This window comes from Salvia splendens, chromosome 20 (assembly GCF_004379255.2).
Source record: "Salvia splendens isolate huo1 chromosome 20, SspV2, whole genome shotgun sequence".
Lineage (NCBI taxonomy): Eukaryota > Viridiplantae > Streptophyta > Magnoliopsida > Lamiales > Lamiaceae > Salvia > Salvia splendens.
This window is the reverse complement of record NC_056051.1, coordinates 1,674,328-1,689,282: the sequence shown is the minus strand read 5'-3', so window position 1 is coordinate 1,689,282 and position 14,955 is coordinate 1,674,328. Positions and strand designations below refer to the sequence as shown.

Sequence of the window (14,955 nt, the reverse complement as noted above, 5' to 3'; positions counted from 1 at the left end):
ACCTCCTTTTTTCACTTGTTCCTCCAATATTCTTGATGTGCAAGCAAAATTATATGTTGAAATATCTTGGCTTTGTTGCTAACTGGCGTGAGTCTCTGTAGGGAATGAAACTCATAGGACTCTTAAACACACATCTAAAATTTGGCTCTCCCTTTAACACTATAGCTTATGACTTGTTGGCTCAATCACCTTACCTCCATAACAAGTCTCTCTCTCATATGCGAGTTCCACGCTACTCTTCGCCTTCAACGACTAGCAAGAGCCCTTAGGGCAGAGTGTGTGAGAGAGATAAGTCATACCTACTCTACAAAACCCACTGTTCGATTGGCCAGAAAAACAAAAAAATTTCTATGGTCGGGTTTTGAGGTATACCCTGATACCCGACCAGGTAATACCTGCATAACTCACTACCCGACCCCACCCCGTTCCAGTGAAAACTGGGTGTTAGGGTACCCCATACCCAGCCAGTTTCGCCTGTACGTACATCTACAATAATTGCTCTTTGAAATTCTCAATATCATTTCACGTACATGGTCCTTGTAAGATAAAATTAATATACAAAAGAATTAGTTAGAATAACAAAATTCTTTGAGAGCCCCTAATATCTCTACAATCAGCACAAAGCATGTACAAGCATCAGGGATAAAAATTTCATTTCTACTTCTCTCTTCTCTAGTTCCTGTGAAATTAGTTTTTATGAACAATCTAAAAATTTGTAGTCACCCAGGTTCAAAAAATGTGGTTTTGATTAATGAGTAAACAGATGCAAGAAAAATCTCGGTACCAAGAAAACAACGGTTTATAATCTGCTAAAACCCTCCTCTCACAGCGCTATTGATGTATTGCTTTATCATTTTATGGCTTGTCTTGAACTCAAAGCTCAATCCCCTTACCTGCAATTTAGAGCATTGCTTAGTTTGTGATGAGTACAAAAGTTCGTTCTAAAGATAAAGAAAATCATGCTGTTCCCTGTACGTCAGATGGAAGAATTAGCCTTAATAACAATTAAAGTGTGATATATACCTCAATGAGACAGCCAGAAATAAGTGCTACGCTCTGTCCAGGGGCTACTTCTTTGCCATTCATGTAAATTGGATTTCTTCCGAGGTTCTTCAAATGGAAGATTCCTTTCATGTCCATCTTCAGCATCGCCTAACCAATGCCAATTAAAAAAAACACATACGGTAAGTGCTTCAATGGTAAGACATTGTGCAGTACATAATTTTGAATCTTGCATCGCAGAAACCTTCTAACAACAGATTAAGCCGTGAAAGTCCAGTAAAAGAAATGAAGAAATTATCCAGGAACTTGCAGCTCAGACCAATGTTCTAACTAATGGTATTGCCATGTTTTGTCAGCACTATATGATGGAAAAAAATCGAATGGTGGGTTCCAGATGATAATGAAAACCGGGTTAACTCATCCAGTAAAACTGTCAAGACAGTACAGACACCTAGACTTTTTCGTTCTTTTGTTGGGGCATGTGTGTCAGACATATATTTAACATAGAGAAAGCATGAATAATTAACAACTATCCTCTGTGAGTTGGAAAATGTACATCTTATGCATTATGGAATCAATGTTATCTTTTATTTATTTCCATGTTTATCCTAAGCATAGGAAGTTAATTTTCATTTGGAGCAGAGGTCTTTGTTTAGAATAAATATCCTATTGAGGTTTGATCAGAGTTGGATGAGAATGTAGTAGGAAATACAGATCAATGACACCCAAAAGGAAACTTCTTAAACTAACAATTAAGATTATCTACTTATATAACATAAGTTTAGTGTTAGCATACCTGTCTTCGAGAAATTTTACCACCATTTTTTTCTCTTCCCAAATCAATGTCAACTTTAACACCATCTGTTGCCCTGCCCAGTAACACCTGAAAGCCATGATGTTTCATTTTCTAAGTACAATTCAAACAGGAAATTGTATATAAATTACCTCAAAGTTCATAAGTATTTCCATTAGTCACGGTCAAGCTAGTGCTGAAATCATCACAACTTAGAACTTATGCCTACTATATATACTCAATTAATAGTTTTGTAACTCATTAGTCATAAGTACATTAACAAGTTTGATCACAAGTTAATGAGCCGAGTATCAGAATCAAGAATCAAGATTGACTCGTTTAATTAAACAAGACTCAGCAGACAAAATCAAACAAGCTTTAAGTATCATGCTCTAAGTCTCACAAAAGAACATGGCCCATTGACACCTAAATGTGACTAGTTGTGTTAATTGAGCCTAATTATTGAGCCATTTTGCAATTTAAATGATGACCAGACCTAATATTTGATTAGTGGCGAGGTAGTGGATGGAATTCCACCTCCAAGCATTGATATATAGTCAAGGAAGACGACATGGAAAGCTTATTGCAAATTTTGTAATCTCTCAAATGGCAGTGTTCTCACGAAACTGCTCGGAATGGCAGAGTAAGCAACGTTTTGATGCAAAATTAGTAGAGTTGGTTAAGAGGTGATACCTCAGTTTTCTTTATGAAATAAGTTGAGAAACGCCCATATAGAACAGCATATGCGCCCTGACCAGCAATGGCTCTCTGCCTGGCAGCATCAGCTGCCTGCTCCAGCCTTATGATTGTTCTCTTGGTTTCTTCATGTTGATATCTCTGAACTGCAGGGGTTTCATTGTGCATAATGTGAGAATCATGATAACCTAAAGATTATAGCCAACTAAGGGACAGAGTTACACTCTATATCTACAAGAGCACACAGGGTACTATAGAACAATTGCTAACAGCCAAATAGTAAATCAGTGTCAGCTAAGTTCTTTTCTGGTAAGAATATAGACTAAATAGATGCAAAAATAGGAAGTTAAGCCTTCTACAAGCAACTCTAGCGAACCTACCCCCTAGAAACTCATTTAAGATTAGAAATACGAACATACATACAATCTAAGTTATAGTGTAATTTTATATGTACGAGCATTCATTTAGCTAAGAGTTTGGAATAAATACAAGTCAGCATGTAGGAAAGTAGAGAAATACCTTCAGGATTGGTGGATAAATCAAATCCATTTGGACTCAAATCCATATCTAGAATCTGCAAGATGTAACACAGAGGCCGAAATTAACACAAGTAAAGCACAGGAAACTAACAAATTGTGAGCCTTCAGATGTTATACCATTGCTTCTACATCAGAAAAATAGGGCACGTCAGATTCATTCTCGGACAAGAGCTCCTCCTTATCTGAGAGTAGGGAATGACTAATTGCCTTTGGGACTGCAGTGTGCTGGAAAGTCAAGTCGACATTTGATAATATATTAGATGGAATTCCAGCTATGCCATCCACTCCACTCCGACCACCAATAGAATTATTTTGAAGGTTTTGATGAACATCCAAACTACTTTCCTGCTTGATTAGGCATGAGCCAAGGGATACACAGCCATTATTCTTTCCCTGTCCCATCACTGTAGGACCTCCCTTGACTCCAGTGATTAAATTGTTGGCATTCACATTTGCAACACTGACAAGATTCGGATTGTCACTTTCCCGAGTTTCTCTAAGTGCTGCATGCTGGACGCTACTAACATGATTCGGATTGTCACTTTTCCGATTTTCTCTAAGTGCTGCATGTTGGACGCTACTTTCAGGCAACTCGAATTTAATTCCATGGTCTCTTCGGCCTCTTAAACCAGCATCTGACGGATGGAATGATCCCATCCTGTCAGAAGGAACATATGAATCTTTCTGGGGGCTTTTCATAGCAAGTTGTCCTCCATTTGCACTGCAAGTGCTTGAGATCTTCTTAACTGATGGAGACCCTAGATAGCTAGGGTTATGCAATCCCCAGTGGGTCCCTGAGGAATTAGTTGGAGAAGGAAACCGAAAGGGAAGAAAAACATCATCATTGCTAGGAATATCTGGGTCTTCGGTATTTAATGTGCAACAAACGACTCCATTGCGATATTCAGGACCTACTTTCATAGTAGAATCAGAGGCTGACACTTGGGCATCTGTAACTTCCTGCTGATTATAGAGGTCCTCATTATATGCCGCTTCATTATGTGCATCAATTCTATCAACTAATTGTCCATCTGGAACCACTGCAGCCTCACCTAGACCTGAACCAGACAAATCGCACTGATTGGGAGAATCCAATAGTAGTGAACTCAAACCATCAAGATAAGACTTCTCTATACTCTCTTTTCCATCATTATCCATGTAGAGAAGCTCTTCGTCATTAGAAAGGTCGAACAACTCCTCAAGGTATTCTTGTGTGTTAGAGGTCATATCTATCATGCTATCACAAGAGAGTGAAGTTTTCAGTTTAAGGTTTGAGGGGCCACCACCATATCCTAACGCCTCTGACTCATTTGCAGTCTGGGGGATCATAAATTCATCTCTTAGCTGCAGGTCTGCATCTGGAATTTCAATGTTCAGTTCTGCTGCAGTAATGTCCTGGGAAATATGCCAAATTGGCATGTGAGGTAGAGGAGGTGAACACCCAAAACTAGGAAATGACTGGTCACCAAAATCTGGACACGCACTAGCCTGGTTCACTAAATCCTCAGCTTCAAACAAGTTAGAGAGAGGCAAATCACTTGATTGGGCAAATTCAGGGATCTTACTGCAATCTCCAGTTATTGAGATATTCTCTTCATATGGATAAGGGAGGTTGCCTGACACATTTTTGCCATGAAGATTGTCTTGCCCGTGATTTTGAATACCACCGAAAGAGGGTGTAAGACCATTTCCACTGGACTCAGCAGCATGCGGCCCAAATTTGGCAAATGGATGAGGCCTAATGCTGTAATCTGGGCCTTGAGCTGCCAGAATATTTGAACCTGGATTGCCAAATTTGCCATCTTTGGACAATAACTCATTTCCTTCTCTAAAGTTAGAATAACCAGGCTCAGAAGCAACATTAATCCCGATCATATCCGATGGTTCAATAGAGATTCTTTTACGCATAGCATAATAATGTTTCCGGATACTTTCAGCTTTTCTCTTCCCTGAACTGATATTTTTTACTCCTTCGAACTTATTAGGTCTCGATTGATTTATAACCCCATAGCTTTCGACCTCAATCATGCGGGCTGATGCCTCTACAGAAACATCGGGATCATAGAGAAGAGAAAGCCATCGATCTTTCAGCTCTTGTACAGTATAACGCCGAGTAAATTGCACAGCACCTTTAGCTAGGGATTCCAAAGACCCACCGGCCTAGTAAAAAAATAAACAGGGAACAGATGGAAATTAAAGGAAAGTGCAGATGATTGGGTCATGAAGGACAACCAAACATGATAAATACCATGGAAAGTAACAAATAATCTCCGAAAAAGACACTGAATCCAGCAATCAATGACTTTTGAAAATATTCATTTATTTTTGTATATACTCGTTATTTTAGAAAGAATTTACCAGGCATGCAACCGAACACTGATTATTATTTAAACATATGCTTGTACTATATGAATATAGAAATTAATAAGCATTTAACAGCTGTCTTACTATGGAAAAGGCAATGGACATAAATAGACTCTAATATCTTTAACATATGTTTCACATTAAGCCATTTATAATAAAGATATGGAGAATTATCACTTTCCGGCTCTATGCCAACAATAAATATACCACAAATACGGCATTCCTTACTTTCTCGAATCTGGAAGGAGTAATTGTGATACTTAATGCCTAACACAAAAAATAAAATAGGTACCCAGACTGAGATAATTGTTTCTTTCAAAGTTAAGAAAAGGGCTTCCAAACGGCAGAACTTGTCTTATATAATCCGCTTTCTTACTTAACGTGTAATAAGAATGGAAAAGTAGGAACCCCAGCCCGCATTGATAGCAGACGGTAATAAATACACTTGAGTAGAACACCATATATCTCATCTCCATACACCTTTATATTATAATCGAATTCCACGTAATATGAAGAATCAAAGAAGCGGTACCTTTATTAAAGTGCAAGATCTGAACAAGCATAGAGAATACAGTATGAAGTTAATCATTAAGAATATTCTGAGCAACCAAAGCAGCAGCTTTCAATTCACCATCCATAAAATAGTTTAGGAAATTACTTTTTGATATTTTATCATTAATTTCACCAGAAAAGTTTATTGTTAGTAGACTCAGTGTAGAGCAGTGAGCAAAACCAGTCAAGGTTCTAGAATAAATTACCAATTTATGATTGCAACTAACTTTTATGTTTGCTCAAAGTTTTCTACCATTCCGATGTAGGTAAGAGTCGAGAAATTAAGCACCAGCTACTCAGAGAACATTACGAAAGAGGTTGCGCTATTTGTTACATATGCTCGTTTAAACTTATCATTTGGCAGGTGCGATTCATAGCCATCTCACTAGTTAGTCACTATCGTGTACGACACTAGCTCATGCCCACTTGAAAGAATTTCCCCTATCACAATAACAGCCTATATTATACAACTAAATAAATGTAGATTCCAGGAACTACACATCAATAGCCATCTCACTAGTTAGTCACTATCGTGTACGACACTAGCTCATGCCCACTTGAAAGAATTTTCCCCGATCACGATAACAGCCTATATTATACAACTAAATAAATGTAGATACCTGGAACTACACATCATACGGAACAACGACGAATCGCTTAACAATAATTACGAGTTCACAATAAAAACACTGAAAACTGAAAACGAAAACATTTAGTTGATAAAAGCACATCCTCATCAGCATGACCAAATATCGAAAACTTCATCTTATCATAATATACATCCTTACACCATGCATTTCTAACTGAAAATAAGCTAAATTCCACACGTTTCTCTTCATTAAGATATCAGTTTTAACCCAATTCTACATAAATCACCATAAAAATAAATGTAGTCAGTCAACTATCATGTAGCCAAATTCACATATAATTACAAGAAATTCATGCCAAGCACACAAACAATGTCCATGCAACAACATCAAGTATAAAATTGTTCAAATCCAAAATTAAAGTTGCCTAGGCACAAATTTAGCGATAACACACAAATCTAGATAGCTGAAACAGAAACATTTACTACAAGGGAAAAACAAAACACAAATAGAACTCGATAAACAATAATCACTTCACTCATTTCATCTTAAACAACTCCGAATCAATACAAGGGTTTTCACGAATTAGACCTAGATACAAAAAAAACGAGCATCAGCAATTGGCGGGAGAGGTAATTACAACAAATTAACGTGCTCAAGGATTAAAAAGACATGAAAATTAGAGGTTGTTGGAGATGTACCTCAACGGAGTTTTTGAGCAAAACGTCGTCTTGAGGATTCCAAGTAGGAGGCGGAGCCATTGCTCCCATTGTTGTGCGCCTTTAGCAACTCGTTTTGGCCTGCGCCGTTTATTTCTTTGTACAACTCTCCTTCTCTCTTTCTCTCTCTGTATCTCTGTGAAATGGTGGGACAGCGGAGACAACGGTAGCAGGAGAATAATGAAGCCTTTGCTAATATTTGTATTCGGAAAATACACTTTAGAATATTTTAGTTATTCTTTTTCAAAATTGAATAGAATTGTGGAATGATAATTTAATTTTAATTTAGAGTAAAAGTTCAATTTGGAACATATTGTGATTTATTAATTTTGGTCCAAAACATTATCATTTAAATTATTCGGTCCCTCACAAATAAAAATGGGTCACATTTGGTCCGAAGTTAACGGGACCGTTAAAAGTTAACGGTCTACGAATCTTAATTCGATTTTGACCTGATTAAGTTAATAATTATGTTTTATTAATGTCTAATACTTAATTAACCCAAAACTAAAAAATTATAATTCCCCCTGGCCCTCGCCGTCTGCAGCCTCCCCCTCTTCACCCACAGCTTCGGCAATACCAACAATCTCCCCCCGCCGCCGCTAACTACTCTTCCCCCCTCGACTGCACCTGGTCCAACACCGTCCTCCAATTCTCCGGCGCCTCCAATGGCTCACAATACGACCGCATCTCCGCCGTCTGGCTCGCCGGCACCGAGCTCCTCCGCACCAGCACCCCCGAGCTCACCCCTCACGGAATCTCCTGGACCTTCCGCAAAGACATCACCCGCTACTCCTCCCTCCTCCACCGCTCCAACCTCACCCTCTCCGTCATGCTCGAGAACATCGTCGACGACACATACACCGGCATCTTCCACGTCAACATCACCTTCCTCTTCTACAACATCAGAAAATCCCCAATCTCAAGCCCTAGAAAACTAATACCCAATTTTCCCACTGCGTCGCTCGAATTTGACCAAATCCCTGCCGATTTGATCATTCCGGTGTCGGCCGCAGGGGAGGAAGGGTTCTGGTTCAGAATCCAGAGCGAGAACGACGCCGTTTCCAGGGAAATTCAAATCCCTAGCAACATGTACAGAGCAGTGATCGAGGTCGACGTCTCCGCCCATGGCGACGACGAATTCTGGTACTCAAACCCGCCGGATTACTACATCGAGAGGAACAGAGTAGGCTCTTATTAAGATATATCTCGGCGTCAATATATCTTTAAATCTGTATCAAGCCCGCCAGATTACTACTTCGAGAGGAACGAAGAGGGTCCATTTTGGTCCAATTATGGATAATAATGGAAACTGCAATATCTCGGCGTCTACCGCGAGGTTCTCGTCAAGCTTAAAATATTAACTTAACATTTTAAATTTTTTAGTTTTTAGTTAATTAAATATTAGACATTAATAAAATATAATTATTAACTTAATCCGGTCAAAATCAACTTAAGATTCGTTGACAGTTAACTTTTAACGGTTTTGTCAAATTCGGACCAAATGTGACCCGTTTTTATTTGTGAGGGACCGAATAATTCAAAAGATAATGTTTTGGACCAAAATCAATAAATCGCAATATGTTAAGGATCAAAATGAGTCTTTAGTCTTTAATTTAATGGCTTACTTTTTTCAAAATTTAACAAGATCGGAAACGATTTTCGAATGATTAGTTTCCATATTTTTCACCGGGTATCAAGTTTTTATGAGAAAGTAATAGTCTTCACTTCAAAACACACAATTCAAATATATTTGTAAATAATTACATCTACTCTTGTAATTGAATCTCCAGGAATTAAATATTGTTGAAAATCAAATTTGATACACAAATGAAACAAATGAATTGGCATCCCTTGGTGTGGTTTTACCTACTATTGGACCTGTGATATAAAAAATGTAATGGAAAGTTAGTTAAATGTAGGTTCTATTTTTATATACTCCAGTTATATAATATAATGTGAATAAATATCAGTTGGTGGAAAATGAAATTCACTAGAAAAAATGGTAAAAAGTGAAATATGACAAATTTTACGGGACAAAAAAAATGGAAAGATGTGATAAATTTTCTGAAACGGTGGTAGTATAACAAATAGTTATATTGCGCTTAAATGCTAGTATGATTTTGAGTGCATTCGGGTTTTGAACACACATTTTGAAATTTTTAAATAAATACATAAATTTAAATACTACTATGTGTTTGGATTAATCTAGTAGCCATATTATGGAATGTACAACAAAATATTTTTGTGCACCCCTAACCTCGACACACGCACACGCACACGCACATGCACATGCACACGAGCGCACACATCCAAATATAGAAGAGCTTGTTTCTCTTCTAGCTCTTTTGTGATGACTCGATTATCTTTTTTCTTTAAGTGATAAATATAAATACACATAATTGTATGTACACAATCGAACATTTTTTAACATTTTACATTGAAAATCAATTTATAAACAATAATTGATTTAAAATAAATTTCATACTAATCATTTTGAAACATTTCGAAAAAGAATTGAAATTTTAACTTAAATATTTGCATATTTAAGAATTTTTTTTTACTAAATATTACAATTCATTCGAATCAAGCACGAAATCATGTCACGATTTGACATAAAATTTCTATCACTTCTTTCTTATTGCTACATATAATACAATAAATAACAAAACTTATTTTTAATTAAATTCAATTAAATTTTAAAATTAATAATATTGTGTACATGTTAAAATTATTTACTATAAACTTAGAAAACCTACGTTAGGTGTTAAGCGTGTGAATTTTTATTTTAGTTTCTTATGAGAGGCAGCGAGATTTTTAAAGAAAATCAACATTTGAGTTTAAGAAAAACGAGATGGGTTGTACAAGATTTTTTTGATGTGTTCTTTTAATTTAAGAAATACTCTCTCCGTTCCTTATTAGTAGAGACATTTCTTTTCGTCACGGAGTTTAAGAATAAAGTGTTAAATGGATGGTGGAAAAAGTAAGAGAGAATTAAGTAAAAGAAATGAAGAGAGAATAAAATAAAAGGGAAAATTACTTTTTGCTAAAAATAGAAATGACTCAATTAACTTAGAACTTCATAAAATAGAAAAACGACTCTATTAACATGGAACAGATGGAGTACTTCCTTAGACCCCGTTCAAATGACTGGCTAGTTTTCAGCATGTGTTTTGAGAAAATGATAGTACTCCCCCATTCCTGAAAATTTGTCACATTTTATTTTCGGCACTCGTTTTAGAAAAAATGATAATAAATAGTTAAAGTGAAGAAAGTGTAAAGTAAGAAAGAGAATAATGTAGAGAAGACTCTCATCTTATCATTTTTCTAAAACGAGTGCAGAAAATGAAATGTGACAAATTTTTAGGAACGGAGAGAATACTAAATAGTTAAAGTTGAGAGAAAAATAAAACAAGAGTTTTTATAATAATGTATTCTATTGGACTTTCATCTGAATATACTCGGCCACTAATTCCCACATTAGAAATATTATTTCATTCACAATGGGATATTCTACATACTTCAAAGCTAGCCTCGATCGTTTATATTTCCACCGTCTCATTTCATATAATTGATTTCATTTTAACTATTATTTTGAAAAAAAAGAATTAAAGTGGAGAGAAAGTAAAATAATATAGAGAATAACGTGGACGAAAGTCCAATAGAATACATTTATATAAAACAATTAAATGTCAATCCATAATATGAAAGAGTGGTGCTAAATGGCCACATTATCGCCGGCCATAATATTAAAAAATTATTAAAATTTTGTGAAATTAATGTACAATTGATGAAATTTATGCATCTAGATAGTACTACTTATGTAAAAGACTAATATACCCTTAAATATTAAATACTACTTATGTAGAAATAAATTAAATTGTAAGGACATTATATTTATAAATATTATTAAGTGACACAATATACTTCTACGACAAAATTGCAAGGAGTCTTATGTTATAAACAAATTCTCAATTTAAATATATAATTCAAATTCTCTTTTTTCAATTTACTATTCTATGTTGACTTATGCTACAGTCAAGTTTGAAGTTACATTAACTGAATTAATCCCAAATGATAATTACAAAAAATAAATTTATAATTTTAATCAATTTTAACTACACTAGTAATATTTAATTCTAACAACATAATCTATCGTAATTAAAGACATGCATTGATAATGAAATTTACACAGCAACAATTATTTAATCTTCCCATAATTGGATAAATTCTTTTAATTAATAACTAAAAATTTAATTTTAACTAATTTTTTATTTAAAATACATTTAATCATAATATTCAAGTAACGTATAAATATTAGTATTAATAAAAATATTATTTTAATATTTTTCAGAGAGGTGTACTTCAATATTAAAAAATTAATGTCATATTTAGATACTATAAATTAATTTATTATATATGTATAATATTTATAATTTATAGTATATAAATTTATAATATAATTTATTGTATATAAATATTATTATAGATTTTTGTAATACTTCATGATATGGAGCTGTATATATACTAATTAGTGTATACATTGTAGTATTATGTCACAGTATGCTTGCTAGTCAAGAAATATATTCTACTATAAATTCAAATGTTGTTGTGTTTTTTATTCATTTTTAGTTATAGAAAAAATGGAAAAAAATGACGTTTGACTTTTAAGAAACTTATTAAAGTAACGAGTCCTATAACTTTTACCAGGGAAGTTTGGATTGATCTCTTATTAAATCAATTTATTCTCAATTCAATTTTCTATGTGAAGATTAAATTGAGTTGATATTCAAATGTTGGATCGATACAGAGTTAAAATAGATGTTTTAATTGATTTTATATTGAATTGATAATTTCAATTAACCTTAAATTCATTTGAAAAAGTATAAAAAAAAGTAAGCATATTACTACTATAGTATTAGATAACTTCATCATTATCTTATTGATTATATATTATGGAGTACAGTAATAACTAAATTAAAATAACTATTACTCCATTAAGATTATACACTTATAATAAAAATAAAAACAAAGTAGTAAAAAAGTTGAGTAACAAATTACTCTAAAAAAAGAACGGAATAAATGAATTAAAAAGAAATTACAATTAAAGACTAAGGGTAGTATTGTCAACTGAATTAAGCATTAAATGAGACAATTAAATTATAATATCCAAAAATATATATATTTACTAAAATGCCATTTATGACCCGCCATATTATCACCATATAGCTTTATCCAATGAGAAAAGGAGAGAGACATTTAACTATTTAACTCTCGACCAACCCTTTCGGCGACCACACACCAGGTATGCCTTTGTGCATCTTCAAGAGTCAAAACATCCAAATTTCTTTTTTTCATCAAATGTTAAAATTAATTATGAGATGCAATTAATGCAAAATCATCATATATCATTAAATGCAAAAGTTATCAGGGCTAAAAGCATTTAATGTTATTACATTTTCATGGTAGCTAAGGAAAAACGTTATTATTAAATTTTGCCTTAAGAAACCATCTACTATATCGGTCACAAAAATGTAATTATTAAATTTTGCCTTAAGAAACCATCTATTGTATCTGTCGCATAAAAGTAGAGATTGTTTTCATTTTAGTTTATCTTATAAAAACAATCCATTTTGATTTTGATAACTTGTTTTTCTCTATTGAAGTGGAATACCTTCTCAACTAATATATTTTGATAATAATTTTTAATTTTCTCCTATTTTACCAACTACGCACTAAAATCCATACCATTCCATTCCATACGTCTATTTTTAGAGTATCCTCGATAGTCAACCCTTTAAGTATTCATTTACCCATACAACTTTCACCATATTTTTATTTCATCACATCTCTAAGGGACAACATATGTAGTCATTTACTATCCCTTAATCATTTAGACAGTCTCACTATTTCATTTCTTTAATTCGAAAATACAATTAATAAAACACTATATCAGTAATAAAATTTCATTAAAAAAACTGAAATTACATTACAAATTCCTAAAATTAAAAATTACTCATGTATATTGTCATGAATTGTCATGTGCGAAAGGGCGAACTACCATCAATCTTTGAAATCAAATTTTCGATGCTTCAATCTTTGAGAACAAACTTAAAGTAAAAGTCGTGCAAACTACCCAATCTACATGGCACTCTAGAAGAGCCTCCCGAACCGAGTGAAAACTCAACTCTCACTTTAGAAACTTAATTCGGACACCACCAATTCTACCCGGGCCGGTTAAATTGCTTAGTCTATGTAACTGAGCAATTCCGCCACACGATTTTCAGCTTATACCACCACTTTAGAGCAACTGTGGACATTCTTACACACACCAAAATTGAGAAAGGAAGCCAATTACGAACTATGCCTCTGTTCTATTTTAATTTTTAACCCCTTATTCAGTTTGTTCGGACTAACATCGATTATACTATATATTTCAAATTTAGAATATTAGGCATTACTTCTCATATTAACACAAATCCCTTGTTGATTTCATTTGTTAGGATTTGGGCTTGGAAATAAGAAACTAATAAAGAGGCGTCAATAGATTTTTTTTATAATTACCAAGGGTATCCATCGGCGCGCCAGTGACTATTTCCCGCGCTGATTTGTAGGCACCTCAATAGGTGGGAAAATTGGCCCAAGAATTTAAGTATCCATCGGCGCGCCAGTGACTATTTCCCGCGCTGATTTGTAGGCACCTCAATAGGTGGGAAAATTGGCCCAAGAATTTAAGGATCCTCTATACCGAAAGACAGGGGTAGATCCCCCCGACCATTTGGTTAAGAATTGATGAATCTCATGTCACTCGATCACACCCCACACCCTTTGAGTTTCTATCTATTTTTCCAAAAATGCATATAACATTTTATTATTTTTTTCTTTGTATTTGATGTTTAAAAATAAAGCTTGTTTGACAATATTAGATATTTAGATCACAACAACATTTTTTTATTTACACTGCCGTTCTCAAACAGTAGTCATCTTTTACTATTTTAATCTGTTTCATAAAATTAATTTACTTTTATTTTGACAAAAATTTTCTTAAATGAAATTTATTCTCCACTAACAATATTTCAATCACTATTTTACATTTTTTTTCTATTTACTTTAGTTCTCTATTTACTTTTTTTTATTTACTTTAGTTCTCTATTTACTTTACTTATTTACTTTACTTTCTACGGATTTTGTATTATAACTCAGTGTGTTATATTATTTTAACAAAAGAAGCGAGTATTAATTAAATAATTTTGAAAAAGAAGCGAGCGTTGATTAAATAATTTTGAAAAAGAAGCGAGCGTTAATTAAATAATTTTGAAAATGGTGATATATAACGTAGGATAAAATATATCATAAGGTTCTGGCCCACCTTATATCATATAATTTCAGAAACAGTAAATGGTGATATCTAATGTAGGATCTATTCTAATATCATAGCTGTATATAAATATCCAGCCGAAGAAGGAAATGGCCGGATGTCGCGCCACATCACACACCACACTATAGAGCAAGCAATATTCCTCCTGGCTGGCAGCGGCGCATCGACGACCGCCGTATATGTATATATCTATATCTATATCTATATCTATATTCACATTAAATTAAACATTACTAACACACAAATCTATATTCACAGTAAATTAAACATTACTAACACTCACTAGCGTCATCGGCCGATGCATAGTTGTATTCCACTCACTCGT

At 34.0% G+C, this 14,955-nt stretch overlaps 1 protein-coding gene across 1 annotated transcript; it reads right to left on the bottom strand.

Annotated features, from left to right (window-relative positions):
* Positions 1-531: 531 nt before the first annotated feature.
* LOC121782169 lies at positions 532-7,404 on the bottom strand. Its single transcript, XM_042179902.1, has 7 exons — positions 7,235-7,404; positions 3,148-5,190; positions 3,011-3,065; positions 2,489-2,637; positions 1,799-1,885; positions 1,024-1,152; positions 532-893 (listed from the first exon to the last, which is right to left on the bottom strand). The coding sequence occupies exons 1-7, from the start codon at positions 7,301-7,303 to the stop codon at positions 810-812; spliced, it is 2,616 nt and encodes an 871-aa protein (XP_042035836.1). The 5' UTR covers positions 7,304-7,404; the 3' UTR covers positions 532-809.
* Between the last annotated feature and the right edge of the window lie 7,551 nt (positions 7,405-14,955).